At 37.9% G+C, this 24,757-nt stretch overlaps 1 protein-coding gene across 1 annotated transcript in view; it reads right to left on the bottom strand.

Moving 5' to 3' along the window:
* Positions 1 to 24,757, bottom strand: part of igsf3 (immunoglobulin superfamily, member 3) — a 153,371-nt gene that overhangs the window by 4,751 nt on the left and 123,863 nt on the right. Inside the window, exons 7-8 of the mRNA XM_051905096.1 lie at positions 3,629 to 4,039; positions 10 to 432 (exon numbers count right to left, since the gene is read on the bottom strand). Of these exons, the coding sequence (XP_051761056.1) occupies positions 10 to 432; positions 3,629 to 4,039 (834 nt within the window). The remainder of the gene's footprint in view (positions 1 to 9; positions 433 to 3,628; positions 4,040 to 24,757) is intronic.

The following is a 24,757-nucleotide window of genomic DNA, read 5'->3' as shown; positions in this document are numbered from 1 at the left end:
ACACCTCACCCTGCTCCATAACATTAACAATGGTGACTCCAGAGTCGTTGGTGGCCAGGCGGTACCATGCATTGCGTGGGTTCAGCAGCCATTCCTCCACGAGGCAGTGGTAATTGCCGGCATCTCTGGGGCGAGCTTTCTGGATGGTCAGACTGTACAGGTCAGAGGTGGTGCGTTCAAACTGCAGGCGAGAGTTTGGACCTGGTTCCTCTGTAGGGCTGCAGTTCCCATTACCGAACACTGCATCATGGCCGATGGAAAAGACACATTCTTGCTCATCCTCCTCTTCTTGTCCCAAACGGTTCACATACCAGGATACAGAGAAGCGTGAATCTTTTGAGGACTGAGACAGAATGCTGCAGCCCAGCCGGATTGATCCATCTTCAGGTACAGTGATATTGGATTCTGTCTCCTCCACCTGTAACTTCACCACTGCAATAAAAATCATTAAATGCATGAAAACATTTCTAATCTTCCTCAGAGACTGGGATAGCATCTGTTGCAAACTCCTTGTTAAATTTATTTAGAGCAGAATATCCTGGTTTAATTAAAGGAATAATTCACACCAAAATGAAAAGACTTTCTTTCAAGAAGAATGATTTCAGAAGGATCGTGTGACATAATTTTGCCACCACAGGAATAAATTACATTTTAAAATATTAAGTTATTCAAATTATAATTACTGTATTTTTTTATCTAATGCAGCCTTGATGAGCATAAGAGACTCCTTTCAAACTCTCCTTTCTTACAGACCTAAAACTTTTGAATGGTAGTGTATAAATTGAGTCTTATGGACTAATTTTATGACGTTTTTATGGTGCTTCTTTATCCTTTTAAAGGCTTATTCACACCAAGAATGATATCTATAAAGATAACTATATTAGTGTCCACACCGTTTACTTTAATGTGCACTGCAGTTTTGATGTTTGCCACTTTAAATGTTCAAGCTTTTAAAGTAGGATGGATTCTGATTGGCTGTCAGTATTTTTATCGTTCATCAGCTAGAAAAGATCATTCTGAAAGTGATTCCAATGATATTGTTTCTCTGTGCTGTTATCGTTACAGTTGTGGTGTGGACTAGAACGATTTTTACAACTATATCTTTATTATTATAGTTATCGAGCATGACAGCCTCTGGTCACCATTCACATTCATTTTTTTGAAGAAAGCAGCACGAATGTACCTAAACAAATGTCTTTTTTGTGTTCAAAAAGTAAAAGAAAGTCATATAGGTTTGAAACGACATGAGGTTGAGTAAATAATGACAGAACCAACCCTAGAAAATTTCTGAAAGTGCATATTCTAACACAACCTAAAATGAACTCTATTCTCTAGCAGGGTGTCACGAATCCAGAGATGTTGAACTAGCTGTTCAATATGTCACTCTCAACTGAAGGTGAGAATCATCACATTTTGCGCGAGAAGTCGTAAGATCCTTCAGCAGGGTCTGAGCTGAGATCAGGCTAAAAATAAGACCGCATTTTCCAGCAGAATTTAAGGGGCTCCTCTTATCTTCTGCTCATGTAAAAGCACTGCAATTTGACTTTGAAGATGGCAGATTAGGAGGTGGTGAACCTTTCATCAACTATCTATTTGTAAATACATTTATATGGATGCTATTTCAGGCAATCATGCCGCAGGGAAGTGATTTGACACTCACACTCGCATCTCCAGGGAAATAAGACTACAATTTTCAAGCGCATACTGTATTTAGATATATTATAGAGATATATACTGTATATATATATATATGAGAGGAGAAAATAGAAAGAGATATAAAACATGAAATTCATGAAAGACAGCTCGACTAAAGCAGTGCTGAGAAGATTAGATACTGTATGATAAAGGGAAATGTATTCATGATGCAAAATAAAGGGCTTCCATAATTATTAGCATATTCATGTTAATTTGAGATTTGCATTATTTATTTACAATAATAATTTATTATATTTTGAAGATATCTGAACAGTAAAAACCAACAAAAAGTGTGCCAAAACTCACTTTCCTTGACCTTGATGTGTTTCAGAGGACCAGATGTCTTGGCCACCTGTGTTCCTAAAGCTATTTGCTTAACTGACCCGAGGACAAACTACACAACAAAACGTGTCTGTGTAACAGCGGCACGCCGACGACCCATGTGTTGGGCAGTGATATTGAGGAGTGTGTCAGGTTGGGATGAGATCTGTCTTCCCTGCTTCTCAAAGCTTTGATACAGTGCTGTCAAAGAGCCCAGGTGGCATCAGAGTAGATGAAACCTCACAGACATAGTTATGCTAGACCTGCATCCAGAAGCTAGGTCATGATGTCACTGGAAAAAGCGGACATTATCAGCAAAGAGGGAGGGCGAACAGATGAATAGCAGAGGCAGTTTGTATCAGGGGTCTTCATGGGCAGCTGCACGGGGTGAATAGTGGAGCAGCAGCTGTGTGCCATTCAGATGGCCGTAATGAGTAAAGCCTCTGGGCTCTGGCAGTCGTGATTGTGTCTGTTATGAGGTTCTGACTCCTCCTCGTCTGCTGCACTGTGACTGCTAAGGTCTGTGGCCCATGTGGAGGTGCTCCCTGAGGGGCTGATACCCTGTATGTTTGCGTTTGAGGAGCCCCTGTCTCTCTTTATGTCTTCTTCTAATAAATGCACACATGCTGATGAATGATTCAGCTCGGGCAGGCATGAGCTCAGGATGGCTGCGCTCCATGGTGGTCTCAGGGGGAGAATGTTTTCATGCTGCTCTTTCCGATCCTCTCATGCCAGATGGCCTGATAAGCCCGTGGGACTGCAACACACACCTACAACTAAATCTCAAAGGCTCCAGAGTCTGCTGTAAGAATAAAGGCCAGCTCTGCTAGTTGGGTGCCACTGTAAATACTGCCCAGCACTTTCCATGAACAGGATACAAAAAAAAGAACTAAATTCTTCTGAAAAATCTTTAGAAAATGTTCATCGCCAGTCTCAAGAGGGCCTGAGTTGTTTGCTTTTGTTCATTTTAAGCAGTTTTCTAGCAAAAAACGAATTGTACACATTTATAAAATTAATTAAATAGAAAAAAAGAAAGAAAGAAAGAAAACCACACCAAAATAAGTAACATACACTTCATTTTTTGAAGAAGTCTCTTATATTCAAAGATACATTTATTTGATCAATGTAATATTGTGAAATATTATTACAATTTTAAATAACCGTTTTCAATTTTAATATATTTTAAAATGTAATTTATTCCTGTGATGGCAAAGCTGAATTTTCAGCATTATTACTCGTTTTCAGTGTCACATGATCCTTCAGAATTCATTCTAAAATGCTTATTTGCTGTTCAAGAAACATTATTATTATTATTATTATTATTATTATTATTATTATTATTATCAGTGCTGAAAACAGTTATTCTGCTTAATATTTTTGTGGAAAATATGATACATTTTTCTGATAAATTTCCTATAAATTGAAGGAAAATATATAGTTTCTTTGGGGGACAGTGTTGAATAGATGAACTTGATGTATGCACACAAAAAAAATCGTTATTTCTTGGATGAAAATCATGCAGTAACAAGGTTTCAAAAAAAAAAAGTGGGACACAAAAAAAAATATATATACATTTACATACCAATATACATATAAGCAACCACCTTCTTACCTGGCTGTCTCACCACCACATGTGTGAAGCCGGAGGAGTCTTGTGCCAGACGGTACCAGGCTCCATCAGGGTCCATGAGCCACTCCTCCACAAGGCAGTAGTATGTTCCAGAGTCGCTGGTCTCAGCACGGTGAAGGGTGAGGCCGTATAGCCGAGGAGAGAGTCTTTCTGACTGCACACGGCTGCGGAGACGTTCCTCCTCTGCGTACGCTCCGTACTCAAATGCTCCAGAGTGCTCAATCTTCAATAGCAGCTCATCTGGCTCTCCTGCCTCGGCCTTCCTGGCGTACCACAGCACGGCATGCTGAGAATCCAGGCTGGTTTGGGAGGTGACAGAGCAGTTGACACGCACCCGACTGTCTTCAAGAAACTGCAGACTCTGGTTGGACTTGTGCACCTTCAGTTTACTCACTGAAAGAGGAGAAAGAAAAAAGGGGAAACATTAGAAAGAATTTACGTTTACAAGGAATTTAGACCGAATGCATAACAACTACAACAACAACAACAAAAAAGAAAGAAAGTCTGTTGGGAGTATCCTTGTGAAAAAGAAGTGTGCTTAACTGTGTTGAATGTGCATTTGCAGTGTACTTCAAATCTTAAAAGTATATTTTACTGTATTTACTTATAATAAAAAAAGACCACTTAAGTGTACACTTTCATGACTTTTGTTTCTTAAAGCACTTAAGCACACATTTTAAAAGTGCACTTTGTTACTATATTGTACACTTAGTTACTAAATTTTAAACTGCAACTTTGTGATTACAAATGTATAATTACCAATATTTATATACATAATATAAAAGTTTCAAAAATGACATTAAAATATATATTTTAGTAAATGCTTGTCAGTACATTTGACAATACACAACTATATTTAAAATACAATAGAAGTAATTATGAAATTACATATAAAGATGTACATAAGTTCATCTTAAAGGATTAGTTCACTTTGAAATGAAAATTAGCCCAAGCTTTACTCACCCTCAAGCCATCCTAGGTGTATATGACTTTCTTCTTTCTGATGAAGACAACCGGAGAAATATTAATAAATATCCTGACGCATCCGAGCTTTATAATGGCAGTGATAGGGTTCAGTGAGTATGAACTGAACAAAGTGCTTCCATTAACATCCATCCATCATAAATATGTGCTCCACACGGCTCCGGAGTGTTAATAATGGCCTTCTGAAGCGAAGCGATGGGTTTGTGTAAAAAAAAAAAATACATATTTAAACAAATTATGAAGTCGAATATTGAGCTTCCGCCAGGCCACCTTCCGTATTCAAAATACGCAGAAAGTGTAAACCTCTTGCAGTTCACAAAGCTTACGCTACGTCATGCGCCTTTCCTATTAAACTTACGGAAAAAGTGTAATTGACGCAACGCCAGTTTACACTTTCTTCATAACTTGTATACGGAAGGCGGTCTGACGGAAGCTCGATATTTGACTTAATAACTTGGTAAATATGGATATTTATTTTACACAAACGCATCGTTTCGCTTCAGAAGGCCATTATTAATACTCCAGAGCCGTGTGGTCACATATTTATGATGGATGGATGTTAATGGAAGCACTTTGTTTAGCTCACTCATTGAACCCTATCACTGCCATTAAAAAAGCTCGGATGCGTCAGGATATTTATGAATATTTCTCAGATTGTCTTCGTCAGAAAGAAGAAAGTCATATACATCGAGGATGGCTTGAGGGTGAGTAAAGGTTGGGCTAATTTTCATTTCAAAGTGAACTAATCCTTTAAGTAGGTCAAAAAAAGTACTCTAAAGTTCAGCTAATTGCATTTAAATTAAAAAGTAAATTATAACACTTTAATTTAATTGTAAATAACTAAAACAATACATTCAGTTCACACTTAAGTATATTCTTTCTGTAATAAAGTATGCTAAAGTGTACTTTTTCACCAATTTTGTTTCTATTCTGATGTGAATAGGCCTTTTATCAGGATGGACATTTGTTGTTGCTGAGGGGGTGCTGGTATCACCCATGTTAGATGTGGCAGAAATAAGATGTCAGAAACAAGAGAAAGGCTGCGGGATCCTGGGCATACATATTGGATTACTACAGGTGCGTCAGGTGTGACCGCCATCAGCAATGGCTACTATTTCACACCATGAGTGGATTTATGAGCACCAGAAGAGCTCAGGAAGACACAAAAAAGATAGGAGACACACTTTCACACCTGCATTTAGGCATCACACACTTACAAATGTAGATCATTAGATATGTGCAACAGAGAAGCACTTAAAAAAAGAGAGCAGATGTCCTATGTGAATCCCTGCTATTTGGCAATGGAACATGCAAATGGCTCAGGCACACTTTCAAACGCATTTAACATATGCCACTGCATCCCTCCTTCCATTTTCCCTCAACACACACACACGGTGCCTTTTATCAATAAAATACAAAATTGGTGGGACTTCATATGATTGTTATTTTACATCTTTTAATACTGCAAATTAATGAGCATCTGTGAAACTTCACATTTTGTTTTTTCTGCTTTAATGGCTCTTTGCTAAAAATCCAATTTTCCACTGACACTTTGGCTCCAGTAATCCCCATCACGCATTTCTGCACTTCCAGCAAAGTCCCTTGATTCATCCCTAAGCCTGGACCTTCTCCGGAATAACAGTGGCATGAACACTCTCATGCTTCCAACCAGTAGGCCTAAGACTCAATCCCTGCAGCAAAGCTCCTCAATTGTATAATGTCAAATCTCACCGATTTAACACTCCCCCCCACTTTTCAATTTCTAAGGTTTAAGACTTAAAAAATGAAAACGCAAACTAATAAGGAATTGTTCCTCAGTTTAGGCTTTTAATTTACAGATATTCACCGATATAGGCTTTGTTCCATATTCTTAAAAGCCAAGCATAAACATACTCCAAAAATGCAAAGAAAACTATTACAAATAATTAATGATCATTAATGTATTTGATGTGCATGACAGGAGTTGAGGAGTTTGCAGTATGATCGCTGTGTGCTGATATACTGTTGTCAACATATCTGATATCAGACCAAGAGTTCTTAAATTAAAATGTCACACAGCAGAATGAGTTGTGTTCACTATGCAGGGCTGTCATAGTTAATATATCCTACAGTTCCAGTTCTCAGACTCCAACAATACAGACAAGAATGAAAGTGTCAGTAGCCCTTCAGTTGTTGATGGTAGTCACACTAGATCAGTTGCTTGTTTGCATTTGTTAGCAACACACACACACACACACACACACACACACACACACACACACACACACACACGTAAAGCATGTAAACGTACACTACTTTACAAAATCAGCATAAAAGAATGATTTCTGAAGGATTATGTGACACTGGAGACTGGAGTAATGACTGCTGAAAATTCAGCTTTGACATCACAGGAATAAACTACATTTTAAAACCTATAAAAAGAGTTATTTAAATTGTAGTAATATTTCACAATATTACTGTTTTTGCTGGTTTTTTTGTTTTGTTTTTTTTAAATTAAATTTCTTCTTTCAAAGGGACCTCTTCAGAAACATTAAAAAAAACTGAACTAACCCCAAACTTTTATACACCAGTATATTTTCATTGAACTGCAGTGTTTAGGGTACATATAAAGAGTACATTCAGAATCTGCAATGGGGCTGAATGTAATTCAGGTCGGCAAAAAAAGCACATTAAGTTTTTGTCACAGCTAACAGGCATTTTTTCTGTAAATGCAAAATGGCATCCTGTGTGCCCTCAAATTTAAAACATTACTGGTTGGGTGCACACTAAAGATGCTCTCAAAGTGCTGGCAGTCATTCCACAGGGAATCTCTAAAGAACACTCCAGAGCTAGCAGCTAAGTACAGGAGAATGACTCTTCAATCCTCTAAAGCAGAACCACCAATGGATGGGATTGCAACACAACAGATTTCTTAGCTTTCTTTCAAATTTTTCCATTTTCGACAGAAAACAAAGGCTAAAAAAAGAGATGTCAGGGATTAAAGACCCCATGAAATCAGTTATGTGGTTTTTAGTTCACGTAGGTTAGATTTGAAGCAGTCTATGTGCTAGCGTACTTGTCAATGTTGATATTTTTGAAGCAGATATATGCAATTAAAATTTACAGTAAGAAATATAACTACTTTGCTATTAAAAACAAAACTGAACTATTTTAATGGCTGCAATAGTAGTATAAGCTGTATAATGGGAAGGATAAAAAACTACTAATTATTAATTAGTTATTAATACTAATTATTCAGCTTTTTAGAATGCATTTTAAGAATACTTTTCCATCAACCAGTTAAAATGTGTGCTGCGTCAAAGTAATCTCAGGACCGTTGGCTGAACGCATATGGTTCATGCATGATGCATATGGCACACTTATCTGGAAACACTTCAGGAGTATCGAAGTCGTCATCTGGTTGGTTGAATTGTACAGGATGTCCGGGAGATGTGTGTCACGTTCTTTAACGGTCTGCCTGGAAACAAATGCCGTGATGCCAAACCCCTTCATACAAGATGAAAGCTGTCATGTTTACAACTGTGACAACGAGCGCTTACCAAGATCAAATAAATGCTGGATTTTCAAAAGTATGTAACGTTCGTGGCTCCATTGTTGCAGTAAACTTACACAATGTTCTTGAATGAATAATTTATTAGATGCATGCCGGTCTGTTATTGTTGGTATATCGACTTTCCTAAACCTGATGCGGAACAAAACGAACTGTGATTGGTTGCATTACATGTCAGTCAAACGTCTTCTTGGGCAGTCCTTGGCCAATGAAAGCTGTGATAGAGTCCAGACCTTCTGCCATCAGCCTGACGGTCTGGCTACGCGAGACTAGCGTCAAAGAGGCATGCACTGTCTGTCTGTGAAAATGCACATTCTCTCTCTGACAGCAGATGGCGCTTATGGAACAGCAGAAGTTCAGCTGTTACCCCGGTAACCCCTGTAAACAAAGCAGCTGCCCTACTTTCTGTTTCTGAACAGTATTTAATGGACTGTCGTCAGCCAATGAATTAGCGTGTTTGGCACATGTGCTTCAGACACCGGTCATGCTGAGGGCATTCCCCAGTGTCATTATCAGGTGCAGCATCTCGTTCCCCTTCTCAGGAAACCGGTTACATTTGTAACCTAGACGATTTCTTTACTGAATTCAATGTGAATGATCACATCACCAATCACAGCATTCGGCGCTGCATGATATTCGAAAAAAAGCATGTTTACAGACACAAAGGTGTTTTCAAATTACGCAATACTGTTGTTTGACTCCAGCACTGGGGCACAATTAAATACAATATTGCTCAGATTTACATAAGGTTATTTACTGAGGCTTTGAAATCTGAGAAAGGTTATGCAAGGCAGCTCACATTTGAGATGCAGTTTAGTCTCCTGGGCAACAGAAAAAAAATACAGCAAACATGATTGGAAACATTTGCCTTCTCTGCTTCATGCTCATTCCTGGTCAGTGCTTTTCTTTCAGCATACAGAAAGTGGACTGATGCTCTGTTCTCTCTCTTCCCCCATTCAATTTTCTAATAAAGAAAATGAGCAGAGCAGGGAGCTTTTGACAAGATGAAAATGAGGTCCATTGGTCTTTGTTCTTTCTGTCCTATAGGAGCAGCTATTCTTTCATTAGCTCCCAAGAGTTGCAGCAGATATGATTATCTCCCCACTCAAATTAGCCATAGTTATGAATAATCTTGCGTGGGTTTGCCTTTTAGGGTTACCCTTACTAGGTCTGAATCCTTCGGAGTGCCTTCTACCGTACACGTGTCCTATTGAAGGAAAGCGCCCAATTAAATTCTGACAGAATCCTTTCTGACTCCATCAGGCATGATTAAACAATTTAATTAAACAAGATGTGTTCCTGACAAAAATGCAAGCCATTTCTTTTCTGTTGTAAATCGAATTAGGAAAAATCAATAAATGTATGAAAAGCAAGAGAGGAAAAAAAAGAAAGATGGGCAAAAATGAAGCAAATCAAGCAGCACATTTTAAACAGCTCAGAGCTTGATTACAGGCAGTTTGTGACGGCTCTCAGACGGAGGGCAAGGAGGTGTGGAGGGGGAGGTTGGCAGCAAAAAAAAGCAAACAGAGAAAATGTTTAGAGTGCATTTGTGATTTTCTAAGACGACAGCGAGCTGTGCTCCCTCCTCCTGCGTGTGTCCAATTTGTTAGCCCCAGCTAATTACTAACATGCTGCGCTGCCGCGATAAAGATGCTTTTATTTGGTTTATTTATTGAAGACACAATCTCCAAAGATAATGCAGCCTTCCCATCAAGAAAGACAAATGATTTATTAATTACATTAAGAAAACATTTATTGCGCTGACGTCCAGTTTTGTAACGCACTGAAATTTTAAAGGGGCCATATCATGTGGAATAGTAATAATAATAATAATAATAATAAAAAAAAAAAAAACAGTTTATTGTACTATGAAGACAAACTATACCTATGAGCAATCAAAATGCCCTTGCAGGTCCAAAAAAGAGCATTTATTGAAACTAAATCCTGTACATTTTGATCCCAGTGAGATCTTGGGTAAAATATATAAATGTACCTCCCCCATTGACAGCTCGTAGGAGCAGTCAAGCTGCACGAATGCCACACTCAATGGCACTGCCAGAACTTTTGTCAGAAGCTGAGATTTATTGCAAAGGCAATAAATCAGGCCCACGCAGTCACAGTGAGGTTGTAAAGAGGAATTAATGAGGAAAAATTGCTGTTGTTTACCAAATTTATGCTGTTCCTGACTGGGTGTAGCACCTTCCACTCTGCACTTCCTTCTAAAGCATTCCAATGCTTGGATAGAGCAGCGTACAGATTTCAGTCTGATCTGAGCACAGATTATTCTGTGAATATGTCAAATGTAATCCAGGCTTTCCTAAAAGGCAGCTATTGAAGGATAGCGTAGGTAAACGGTATTAGACTGAACAGCAAACCACAGGTGTTAAGTAATTGCAGAAAAACACTTATTAATGCGGCCACAGAGGTGGTCTAAATATACTTGCAAAGGAATCGCAATCAAGGGACACATCATATCACACAATCGAATGTTGATTACTGATGTACAGCGGACCAAAGACATAATGCACACTGAGAATGTGGCTCTCTTCTTGATTTCTTTGACAAGACCATATAATTTAACAGTATAAAAAACACTAAAACAAACATTTATGTAACCTGCAAAGAGAAAGGGATCTATGCTACAAAGTAAGCCTCATTCCCTTATTAAAACAGTGATGTTTCAAGAGTTCTGTTGATGACACAAAATCATGAGCAGTCATTAGGGATGAACAGTTAATCGGTAGCTGCTAATTTCAACCCCCACTGACAGATGAAGAGTTCTTACGACTGTCAATCACTGAACATAATAATATCCCAGTTCATGAATATTTATGAGTTCCACAAGCACGACTATTTGCCCGAGCACGAGTAGAGACTGAGAAATGGTTGAGATGTACCTGTAAACATAAAAGTCTTTTTGGAGCACTCTCTTTTTTTAATAGGGAGGGAGAGAGGATCCATTTGCTGCCTTGCGGATGTAAAGTGGCTTTGAGGGGAGCAATGACAAGTGGAGGTGGATAATCATCAGAGACGGAAAGAGGAGGTAGAGGAGTGCCTGAGAGGAAGAGAAGAACTGAGAGAATGGGGAAAAAAGCACAACATACAAAAAAATGGTGTGGAGGGGGGATCAGAGGGAGAGCAAACGGCACGGTAATATTAAGAGGTGATTGTTGAATCGCAAAGAGGCAGAAGAGATGCTCACTTTGAACAGAGATAAGGTAGATAACCGAACACAGAGTTGTGCCAAAATGAGAGGAAAAGTGAAATTATGGACTGTGGAGTGGAGTAAGTGTCTGCCAGTTGAAAAAAATTATTTCTTTTTTATGCAGCATCAACTCAAGCACACTGAAGGCCAGCTTAGAGCTCCAAACTTGACTGCTCTTCTATTAACTGTTAATCCAAGCAGCAGAGCCTGCAATGTGTCATATTAACTTTCTGATATGTGCTTAATCCCAGTGAAACAGATTGTGTGTGTGTTTTTTTTAAGGGTGGGAGGCTGTCTTCCCTCAGGATAGCAGTTTAAGCAGATCTGCCTTGAACAGTGAAGAATGGGGCTTGAGCACTGCTGCCCTCCGTATGCTACAAAAACATAATGGAAGCCTAATATCTATGCTAATGAGGCTGATACATCTCTGATTCCTTTGTGTTGCAGAAGGATTTCCAGCAGTCTTCTACAATGCAATTAGGGCTATATTGTAATTATGTGAATCTGTGCTCGGGCAGGGAGTCCACAGATGAGCCCTCAATGTGTCCTGGGCATCCTCCCTCCATTAATCCTCAAACTTCCATTGAGATGTGTCCCCCCCCCACCCTCCCTTAACTTACTACATATGCATGGGTTTGGGTCTGTGACATAGCAAAAAACAGCCCTGTGTGGTCATCAGGGGACTCATCAGGGATTGCTATGTGCTGTCAGAAAGCATAAGTTCAGGTCTACAAGAGTGGGCATATGGACATGTGTTTTTATGCACTAAGAGAGCATTCAACTAAATTCAATGTTTTCTTTTGGCCGGAGCGAGTATCTGGCGAGGATTGAGGCTGAATAGCATCTGGTTAATGCTCTGGTCATGTTACCCACAGGCCTTTCTGTCGTTTTACTGTCAGAGCCTCAGATGTGTGATAATCAGCAAAAACAACTCATGCAAAAAGCAAAAAGGAATAAAAACATTACAGGCACTGAAGAGTGAAGAAGTCAAGTGACATTAGTGAGTTCAGTGAGTGAGGAGACACTTTTGAAAAAGATGTGTGACATCCTCAGAGACTTTGATTAAAAACGCTATGGTGTGTGCTTATGGATAAAGGCAAGGGAGAGTTACTAAAGATGAGTTATTATTAGAGACAGATTTAAAAAGTGCTGGTGATGAATAAAGACACATTTTTTAGAGTTGAAAGTGTTTACAAGTGGTCCAAAAAGGCATATGAGCGAAAATCATTTTTTAAAATATGCAAAATGACATTTGGAGCACCATCAGTTAATATTTAAAAACCAGAAGAGAAAGAGATAGGCAAACATTCTGAAATAGAACCTAAAAAGTGACCAATTGGAACACTCAACACAGGTAGCAACTTTATACATCATTCAAATAGCAAAAATATAAAAATAATCAACTTATCTCTTTATTCGTCTACCATTTGGATGGATTTTTGTAATTGAAGTCACAGTGTATTGTGGGATTGCATTCTTTGAAATGGATACCTGCAGTGCTGCTTTAGAATTTAGCCAATTTTCCAACAAGGCTGTCTATGTAAAGTTTTAGAACACAGCTAACAGTGCAGGTGAGTGTGCGTTTGTGTGTACTGAACGGGTCCTGTGTGAATCTGGTGAGAGACAGTACCCTATATTTTGACCTTGAGCATCACTTCAGAGCTAATTAATTACCAAACCCGTATGAAATGGTTTTGGATATGAATGCTTCAGAAACAAATGTGCTTCATAAATCTTCCATTGTGTCAGTGAATGTCATGGAGTAAGGTCTATTGCTTGGGCACTGGGATGGAAAATAAGGGAGCACAGAAAGCTCTAACGATTGAATTAGGAGCAAAGAGCATGTGGGCTCTGCAAGAAATATAAGGTGCTCTATATAAAGACTCCTGGGATACGGAATACGGAGACTACTGCAGATCAGTGCTTATCAGGCCAAGTACCACCTTTGATCAAAGCAGAACATCCAAGTTCTGCCGACTAACTCACGGAAACATGGCATAACTCTAAAACAAGATTAAAGACATTGAGCATCATAATGGCACATTTTAATGAATATCAGTATTCCTGTAAATAAGATAAACTATGGTATTGTAAGACCCTCATCAGACTGGCCCTTTTGCACATCTATATGGAAGGAACCAAGAGCAGCATCTAAACACACACACACACGCACGCACACTTGTTGGGTTTCCATGTTTTATGGGGACTTTCCATAGATGTAATGATTTTTATACTGTACAAAATTTTCTATTATATTACAATAAAATATAATATTCTCTCTCTCATATATATCTCAATAAATTATTGTATTCTATTATAATAGAATCTAAAAAATAAAATCTTTTTTTTTTAAAGAAATTAATTCTTTTATTCAGCAAATGATGCATTAAATTGACCAAAAGTGACAGTAAAGACATTTATAATGTAACAGATTTCTATTCCAAATAAAAGTTGTTCTTTTGAACTTATTACACAAAGAATCCCCAAAAAATCTATAAAATTTTCCACACAAATATTAATCAGCACAACTGTTTTCAACATTGATAATAATAATTTGAAAAAAATGTTTCTCCTTGAGCAGCAAATCAGTATATTAGAATGATTTTTGAAGATTTATGTGACACTGATAATGACTGACTGGTAATGCTGCTGAAAATTCAGCTTTGCCATCACAGGAATAAAATATACTGAAACAGAAAAGTTATTTTAAATTGTAACAATATTTAATAATATTACTGTTTTTACTGTTTTGTTTTTTTAAAAAGAAATAAAAGGCAGCCTCGATAAGCAAAGGTTAGTTTTCTTTCAAAAACATAAAAAAATCTTACTGACCTTAAACTTTTGAACCATAGTGTAGTATTTTTTTATATTTATAAATAAAGAACATTACAAACACCTACAATCTATTGTATTGCATATGTTAATATACTGTACATACATTGCAGTTTAATTCAAACTAATTAGTACTAAATAAAGGCATTTGATCTTAAAACCTCTCCCATCTGCCAGAAGCTGGCCACTTTTAAAGCTTCCCTTCATGAAACTGAGCATCTAGATTCTACTTAGAAGGCAAACAAAATCATATCTTGCATTTTGTTGTTGTCTCCACTTTCTTGCTGCTTTCCTTTTACCAATTTTGAAAAAAAATTGTGGTGCACTACATCCCACATTGCAGAAGACTATGCAGGCCAAGTAACTATATAACAGAATCGGAGAAACACCACTGTAGGTCACATCATGCTGCAGTGAAATTGGGCACAGAAAGTGTCATCATGCAGCCAATGAGGATCATAGGGAGTGGTTCTCCTCTCAGGTTTTTGGGAGATACGAAAACACCTACTGTTCACATTTGCTCAGGTGCACTAGTTTGGTTTAGAAGGGGATGGACAAGGTGGTTCAAAACAGACAGAGGGTGGGAGAGAGTAAGAGAGCGTGAAGCTACAGGGTGTCGTGAAAGGAGAAACAGAGAATGTGTGTGGGAAAGCATGAGGCTGATAAATCCTTTATGCCCTGGAGGGAGATTGTGGAGCATGCTGGAAGACTATGCTCCTAATGAAGATGGACAGCAGAGATCCATCCGTGGGACAAAGAGATAGCGGTTCTCCGTGACAATTTAGATGCCATCAATTACAGGCATAGTGAGAGCTATCAGTGGGCAGGATGACGGGTGCCCGCTGGGCATGAAAGGTGTGGGAGAGCATTGATCCGTCACTGCCAGGACCCATTTATGTAAAAGACACTTAGCATTTTAACAGGGGCCGCTGGGACAGCACTGTATTACTGAGAAAGTTTCAACAGAACAGGGTACAAGAACGAATGAGAGAGAAGGGAAGGAAACTAATATTGATTGTTTGTAAATTATAAACCTTAGATTTGCTTTCAAACTAATAACACATATCGACATCAAACAATGAGATAATGTGAGGAAGCGCTGTGGAGTACTTGCTAGAGCATTTAAGACAAGAGGAAGCTGTTTAAAATCTGATGACTGAGCCATAAAACCCACTGCAGTCTCACACACATTATCCTGAAGGTAAGGATGTGTCTGGAGGAGAAAGCTTTGAGCTGACTACAGCCTCAGGTCTGGTGACACATATTCCTGTAAGACTGGCTGGCTGGATCTACTCATGGCTGATTAATGGAGGGAAGCGAGTAACACAGTGAGATGTAGGCTAACAGAAAGTAATGCTCAGCAGATGAAGCACCACCTCTATTAACTACAACAAATAGCAGGTTTGTCAGTGTGTTAAAGTCGGCATGAAATTGAATTTGCGTTTGTCTTTTATTTTCTGTTGTCACATATATACGAGTGAAACACCTTCTCAAACAAGAAAAAAAATGTAGGGAGGGACTTGATTTTGTCCATCAACAATTGATCGGATGGTGGTTTGCTATTGATGTGATGTCATGTGAGTGACAGGTTGTCCCGCCCTCGTGCCAGAAAACACATCATCAGAGAAGAATAGAGACGTCATTACAAGAGGGAGGGGAAGTTATTTTGATTAAAGATTTAGAATGATCAATTTCCGATGCGACAATAGACAATAGAACCCATTATAATCAGTGACGATGTCTACACTGGATGCGGCACGAGTGACAAATCTCCGACAGTAAACTGATGCCTCGTTCTATTTATGACGTACTGACACGAAGGACAAATGCTTTGCAACGGGCGCTTTGTCGCGTCCAGTGCGGACAGATTTTAGCTCTTGCGACGCGACGGTTGCGTCTGTTTTAGACACGGCGTTAGGCTAACTAATTATATACGTACGTTTGAATGCTTCATGGCAAATCCCAGCTAAACATCAATAGTCATTATCTGGAGGGTCACATGATCTTTCAGAAATCATTCTAATATGCTGATTTGGTGCTCAAGGAACATTTTATTTTACAGTCCTGTCCTTGATTATGTCCTTACTATAAATTAAATCTGAACCTAATACTAAACTTAACCTTAGGCCATATTAAGTCCAAGTAGTTACCTTAATATACTCAGCACTTTCTTGTGCAAGCACACTCGAAGTGCATGTACTGTAAAATAAAGCGCAACCAACATTTCTTATTATAATCAATGTGGAAAACGGTTGTGCCACATAAATTTTTTTTTTTCAGGATTTTTTTAATGACTAGAAAGTTCAAAAGAACAGCATTTATTTGAAAAGGATATCATTTGTAACAATTAAAATGTCACTTTTGATCAATTTAATGTGTCTGCTGAATAAAAGTATTTATTTTTATTTTATACTTACTAAAATAAATTACTATTACTGCTGATTAGCGCAAAAATACAAAACATGAAACAATCTATTTTTAATGAGATGGAGCTTTTTATCAATATATTGCGGTACTGAATGAAAAACAAGTATATTTGAGCTCACTGCAATGCATTGTGGGATTCTCTTCACACTCTGCAGGTGATGCTGCCTTAGAACGTGTCCAAAAAGACATCTTTGAAGGCAGAACAATAATGCTGTTTGGATTTGAAACAGAGCTAATATGTCAGTATGCACACTCACCACAGCTCTGACAGTGGCAATTTGTCTGTTTTCTGTGATGAAAGCATGTGCAAACAGTATGTGCTTTATATCTGGTTGTGTGTAGGTGAACTCTTTTGGTTCAGTATTGTATGTAGGGCAACACTAAATCCTGTTTCTGTTTCATTTCTCATCCCGTTTGTGCTGAGAATCTAATGAAAAAAATGTTCATATTCCACATCTGACTGCTTCATTAATCTGGAGTGGGAATAGTCCCATTAGGACACATCCACTGGCATTACCACACACAGATTCGATTGTGTCACAACGTTGGAAGGTTAGGCAGCTTCCCTCGAGATTGGCATAAATGAACGTGTTATCTTATTGCATTTCACATGCACCATAAAAGCACAAACGCAATCATGGGAGGAAAAACAACCCATAATATTCAGATTTAAATGCCGAATCTAGTTTTAAAATGTAAAAAGATTTATAAAGTTGAGCTCTGCACAGAGCGTTTGTGTGTGGAGTCGTCGTGGATTTCTGATGAAATCACAGCAAGAGGAGTTTCCCTCTATTGCACTTGAAAACAAAAATTCTAATTTGAGCAAAAGCATGAGCACTAACGGAAGATGAATATCGATGCCACAAAGCTTTGGATCAACCTGCCAGCACTGTTTCATTAAGTGGCATAAGTGGAACAGTGGGACATCTTAATGAACACAGAGCAACACCTGAAACAACCTACTCTCTGTAACTTCATACAGTACGTCCACCTTGCCATTAGTTCTGGCATCCTCCTGAGAAACTGAATCACATAAACCGCCTTCACAACCCATAACTTATGTATATGGATCTACGACAGGAATCCATCAGGAGGAAGGTGTGGAATGAGCAACTGTCCAGTGTAGGAGTAAATATTTAATATGTGTGTGTTATGCAGTTTGATCATTCTAGATAAAATGTAAGTTTCTCTGGGTAGAATAAAAGTGTTTCTATGCTGACATTTTTGATCATTATCACAAACTTTCATGGCCTCCAGAATATTTTGTTGTATGTATCTGCACATACAATATACCAAAAGAAAGAACAGAGGTGTTTTTTTATTTATTTATTTTACCTTCAAGCACTCTTTATAAATCAACCTTTGAATGTGGGTAAGTCTCATAAAAAAGCTACATTTTGAACAAAAAGCTTTTTTGTCAAAGACTACGACCAAACATAGAGCAGATCGAGTCCATCAACACCCCCAAAGCTTCACAGTCCTAACCTCTTCCTGGACATTTCTCTCAGTAACTTTAGTCAGTTATGATTTAAATGCTGTTGAATGTTTGATGATCGAGTCAGATACATATGCGTAAGCAATGCTTCTATCGCTTGTTTCTGTTTCTTCTTTGACTGTATTTTGATCGGGAAATTCTGTACTCTTTTAGATGCGCAATAGCGCCCCCTACCGTATAACAGTGAACACATGGACTGCCAGAAAAAACTTGTCATTGGCAAGGAAGCGCTGTGTCATAAATGACTGAAAATTCCATCAATGGTGAGGAAAGTTAAACAAGAAAAAAAAATCTAGGCCTGGATTTGATTTTGGGGGTCAGTACAATGCTGGATTTGTGAAAAAGTTGTTTCTGAAATTGGTTCAATACCAATGCTTCGTGCTCTAACTTCATATCCAGAACAAGTATGTATGGCACTTCATATTTTGTGATTGTTTGCAAATTTCCTTCCTGAATGAGCTTTCTAGAATGCTGTACAGCTAATGTGGCTAAAGTTGCCATAATCTCTGACTTTATACACAGAGACTAGCTTAGAGCTATGTTGTTAGTTTTATCCCAAAAAACGCTGACTGTCTGCGTAATTCATAAACACACATTTATTGTGCACTGTATAGTGCCCTAACCTATACAACAATTTATAGATTAACATGACAGTACATGCTAGTCGATGAGTTGAATCAATGTAACTCCACAACAACTACATAAATGTATTCACTAACCATTAAAAAACGTCCAGGTGCATTCTAAAAGTTGAAACCTCTTCCTGAGTCTCTCCATAAGTGTCCAACTCCAGTTCAAACATGTAAGGCTGCACTTCACAACTGGTTATTTCTGACATTTTGCCTGAGTGAGATTCACCTGTTTTGTTGACAGAGTTTGTTTAAAGTATTCCACCCTCTTCTGGAAGGGGTCGGGGAGCCACAGCTCACTTGCATTTAAAGGGACACACACAAAAACAGCACGTTTTTGCTCACCCCCAAATAGGGGCAAATTTGACAAGCTATAATAAATGATCTGGGGGGTATTTTGAGCTGAAACTTCACAGAAACATTCTGGGGACACCAGAGATTTATATTACATCTTGTGAAAGGTGCATAATATGTCCCCCTTAAAGATTTGATTAATGACTAAAGATGAGGGCACATTTTTTTAAGTGATGTGCACAGATAAATCATTTATAACAGGGCTCTACGCTAACATTTTTCTTTAGGAGCACTTGTGCTCCTAATGAAAAAAAATGTAGGAGCAAAGTCAAAAATTTAGGAGCACTTTCTGATCAATAACAGACATTAACTTTCCCATTACAGGGCGATATTTTACCCTTTAAATTAATTTCCAGGGGCATTTTTACCATTATAAGAGTATTTTTTTTCTAAACTTATTAAATGTATGCATCATATTTCGTCAATTTCTTAAATTAAAATAGAAAAATTGTTTTTAAATGTTAAACAATAAATTCAGTTAGAACAATAACACCCAATCAGACTGTTACCAATCAAAAGAAATCATCAAAAAATCCATCTTTGCACTGCAGAAGTGACACAGAAGCTTCATCTGAAGTGGTATTATTTAAACACATTTACATAGACTGCTTCATGCAGCTCATTGGTAAATATAATTTTTTGAATTTAGAAATATGTAAAAAATGAAACTTTAAAAGTTGTATATTCAAGTAAAAAACAGCCTATGTAAAGTGTAAATACGAAAATAAAACCGCTAGTAGGTGGCGGTAAATCTTAATGTGCGAGTCATTCATTCAGTCGTTCAAAACGCAGATTCATTCAAAATCACCATTGCTTGGAGACGCGCAACAGTTCTGCTGTTTGAAACTATTTTCACGAGCAAAAACAGAGTATTGTGGCCAAAATGTTAAGTCACTTAATATCAACTTGTTTACTGGACTTCAATATGATAAGTAAGTACCACCTTTGCAATCATGCCAATACTCGGAGAAACAGCTGCGATAGCTGGTGGTACTGGTGCTTAGCAGCAACACCGGTTATATCACTTGCCCACCGTGACCGCCCACCATTCAAGCAATTGCGGCTACTTCAAAAGTGAAAGTATGCGCACGGGCATTCATAACGGTGTTTTTTTTAATTAATTTTTGGAGGCATTTTTGCCCCAAGCCCCCGTTAATTTCCGACCTTGCTTATGATAATCCAAATGTAGTATTTCCAGTTAATTTGGCTGAAACATCTGCAGCATGAGACGGTCTGGTAAGTGCATCATACTCATTTCACCTTGTAAACAATCTCTGAAGTCTAGTCCTTCGCACACGTCTTTTGCACTTGCTCTGCTGACTGAAGCAAAGTCTTTGAATGAAGGTATGAACAGCAGCCGATTGCAGTATGAAACATAACTGTTGTTCAGTGTAGATGCATTTTGGGTGTTGTGCTTTTTATTCCGAATGTATTATAGATCTGTTCATGAGAATCGATCGGGTCACTCGCACCGGTGCGCCTAAATATTTTTTCACAGTCGCACGCAGTTATTTTTAGTTGCAAATGCGACTGAAATGGTCGCGCTGTAGAGCCCTGTATAATAAATACTACAGTATTCCATAAAAAAAACAAGAATTCTCAATTTTGATTCTCTTGTGACTTCTCTTCAAACATATTTGAAGAAGATACCATTATAAACTATCTCAGAGAGACACCAGTGATCAATATCAGGTATCACACCAGAGCTTGAGCAGTGCCAAACACCTTTCCTCAGGCCATGGCCACACACACACACTCTAGACCACCGGCTCTAACACTGCCAGTTCCTGCCCCCAGAAACACCCTGCAGCCTACACACACACACACACACACACACACACACACACACACACACACACACAAAATTACCTACATGTTGAGTTTTTCCTTGTCTCTGGGAGAACTACAACATAATGCCTTCCTACATGCATTATTTAAATAATACTTCAAATTGAAGACTCGGTTTTCAGTAAAATGAAATAAATCAGCATGATAAGCAATTATAGGATAACACATACTTGAGTTCTTAAATTTACACACAGTTTAATGCATGAAGGCAGCAAGAAAAGCACTATCACTGGTAACTATGAATCACTGGAGTCTATGCGCCGGAAATATGTGTGCTATGATTAGCATTCAGAGCCTGTTATATTAATCATCCATCTCTTCCATACCTAAGCAAATAATTCCACTAGTTCTCTCTCTGACACCACAATTGAATAACACTAGAGAACAACCTGAAACCAAGGATGGAACCACGTGTTTAAGATTGGGGTTAAAATATTTAGCAATTTAGCAAAAATTTAGCAGTCTGTTCATGCTGTGAGGAACTCCAGATGTGTGTGCTGAGGTAAGCACATGTGCCCGTCTATGTATTAAATATGAATTAAAAGGCTTTATAGCACAGACACAACCAGTCCTATGAGATAAGACGAGCATCTCCCTTTTTTACTGCCAGGTGCAAGAAGTTCTCGAGCTCCCTGAGCACACAATGCAAGCATCCAACTTTTGTTTCAGACCATGAGGAATGTGTACTGTTTGTTTTCACTGTGTGAACGAAGCCATCCTTGCAAAACGCATTCATTTATTGCATTTATACTGAGCCACTCTGTTCCTCACGTTCACGCGGTGAGAAGGAGCTTTGCCTTATACATATTAAACAGGCACTTCTGGAGACATGATTTAATGTCTCTCAATAATGCATTCAGTCAGTTGCATGATGTTTTCACACATCATTACCTCCACTCCAGTCTCCATTTCTTTCAGAGAATTTTCTCCATGCAACCTGTTTCTCCAAATGTCAGCTCGCAACATTTAGCCAGAAGTATTTAACATTTAGAAAACTAGCACAAACAGATATGAAGATAAAGCAGAGAAAATTAATGTTCTACATTGTTTATGAAGCATATGGGCATTAAATGACAAGTTCCAGAACCTAAAATAAATATTTTCCCTTATCCATTCATATAAATTTTAACCTGATATTTCAACATAAATAATAATTATATAGTTATATAAATAACACAACGCAGTATTTAAAGGGAAGGTTCATGATGAACATTCTGTCATGATTTACTCATCACTTTCTCAGTTCCAAACCTGCTTGACTTTCTTTTTTTTTTTTTTTTGTGAAACATAAAATAAGACTTTAAAGAATGTTATTGTCCATACAGTGAAAAAAACACCCGGTGACTTTTATTGTATGGACAAAAAAACAAAACAAAACCCAAGGACACTTTTCTTAAAGGATTAATTCACTTTAAAATAAAAATGCCTTCTGAAGACAAGCAATGCGTTTGTGTAAGAAATATATCTATATTTAACAAGTTATAAAGTAAAATATCTAGCTTCTGCCATACCACCTTCCGTATTCAACTTAGGAAACCGTAACTGACGTCAGTTACGGTTTCTTCCTAAGTTGAATACGGAAAGCGTAAGGCGTAGCGTAAGCGTTTTGAACTGCGAGAGTTTTACACTTTCTTCGCAAGTTGAATATGGAAGGCGGTCTAGCAGAAGCTAGATATTTTACTTCATAACTTGTTAAATATGGATAATTTGTCTTACACAAACACATCGCTTCACTTCAGAAGGCCTTTATTAACCCCCGGCCTTTATTCTTGAGCTTTATACTTGTTGGTCCCGTTCACTGCCATTATAAGGCTTAGATGTGTCAGGATATTTATTAATATAAGTCATATACACCTAGGATGGCTTGAGGGTGATTCGTAAAGCTTGGGGTAATTTTAATTTGAAAGTGAACTAGTCCTTTAAAGCATCATCTTTTATTGTGTTCCACAAATGATGAACGAATTTCCATCATTTAGCCTATGTTTTTCCTATTCGTCAAGCATAAACTCACATCCTTATAGTAGTAGTTGTCATCCTGTTGTAGAAACTTTTGCTAACTGTACTTTTAAAAACACAGTGACTTCAAAATTTATGTTGTAGAACAGAATTTAAAGTAAATTCAACAGACATAATTTTATTCATAATACTCTTTAAAAAAAAAAAAAAAAAAAATCCATTAGAAGTTCCCAAGAGAACTCGTAACTCAAAACTGCTAATTCACTTCAAAGATCAGAGAAAGGGTCTCTCTCTCTCACCCTTTGTATTCTTTGCATAAAACTTCCCTGCCAATCAAACGTTCCGATGCATCCTAGCTGAGAGTGCCTGGAGAAGCTGTATTCAGAGACAGAAGATGACAGAGACACTCCGGAACTGTTCTGAAATGTCAATAACGAAGTAAACATCAACAGCAGGGCCGTGTTTGTTTATGTTTATGAAATGTTTGTTGGATACAACTCTATGATGTCAGAACGTCAAATATCCACCAGGACTGTGTTAAGCTATCACACCTTTTTAACTCGCTACAGCTGCGAACCTGCCTCAGCTTCAAAGTTCTTCATGAGGCTGGAGGGTAGATACAAAATTTCAAAAACTACATTTTTAAATTCAAATGGATTTAAAGAAAAATCTCTGTGGAAAGTCACGGGCCATTGCTCAAACGTCCCTGTGTTTGTGCTCTCTAACAGCCTACCATTCAGTGCAATAAACACCGTGAAGCACACACCATGGAAACTAAACGAGTGCTCAGGATGATAAGTTGATTCCCAAATGCATGCTGAAGTGTCGTGTGGGTGCCGGCTTTCCCCTTGAGAGAGTAAGGTCACGGAGCCAGTGGAGCAAAGAGCTCTGACTCGCTCTGCATCTTAAACATATGTGCGTGATGCTTGTGTAAACCAAACCATTAGCACATAAGGAGCTGTAAGAATCGAGAATCTTACTCCTACAAAAATACTGCAACCGTGGAATCGGTTTACACAACAACAGTCCCTGGTGTCACTGGTCACACACCACTGAGAAAACAGATCTGCTTCATTGGACCAAGAAAAATTATATGCCTGAGAATTGTATTTGTCCTGTGGGAGGGAGGGGATAAACTTTGCTAAGACTTTGCAACAGATCCCTAGCAAACTAATATAGATTTTTTGATTACCTCAGATATAGAACATCCAATAATACAGTCTTTTTGAATTAGCTTTTATATTTATATTTTCAGTTTTCATTTTAGTTTAAGTTTTAGTACTTTTATGTGCGTGTCATTTTTATTAGTTTTTGTTTTTATTATACTTAAATAATATATAGCTTTAATTTATTTTAATTTTTATTTCTGTTTTAGTTTTAATACTTCAACCTCAACTTATTTATTTCAGTTAGTTTTTGTTTTTTAAGTTTAAGTTGTGCATCTAATATTTATATTTTATATATAAACCCCCCCCCCCCCCCCCCCCAAAAAAACAAAAACAAAGAAAAACCAAAGTGCACTATAAACCGAACGGTGAAATGAATGAAATGAAATGAGTTTGTTTCACTCAAATAATAATGAAATTTCATTGTACATAATAGAAAAAAAGTTGCATGAACTCAATTTAATTGCAGTAAGGTGAACTTAATATGATTGAGTTGAGTTGCAGCAGATTTCTAATTGTTATTTTGTGCATTTTTGCACAAGATTAACATAGGGAGACACAAGTTAGTATTTAATGTTGTGTTATGTTGGGATTTACAGGGGGTGCTGTTATGTTAGATTTTAGGGTTACCATTGTGGTGAAGAGTAGAGCCTGTGGTTAGGTTG

The sequence above is a fragment of the Ctenopharyngodon idella genome, chromosome 9 (genome assembly GCF_019924925.1).
Source record: "Ctenopharyngodon idella isolate HZGC_01 chromosome 9, HZGC01, whole genome shotgun sequence".
Classification (NCBI taxonomy): Eukaryota; Metazoa; Chordata; class Actinopteri; order Cypriniformes; family Xenocyprididae; genus Ctenopharyngodon; species Ctenopharyngodon idella.
The sequence above is the reverse complement of the archived record's forward strand: the minus strand, read 5'-3'. Positions and strand labels throughout refer to the sequence as shown.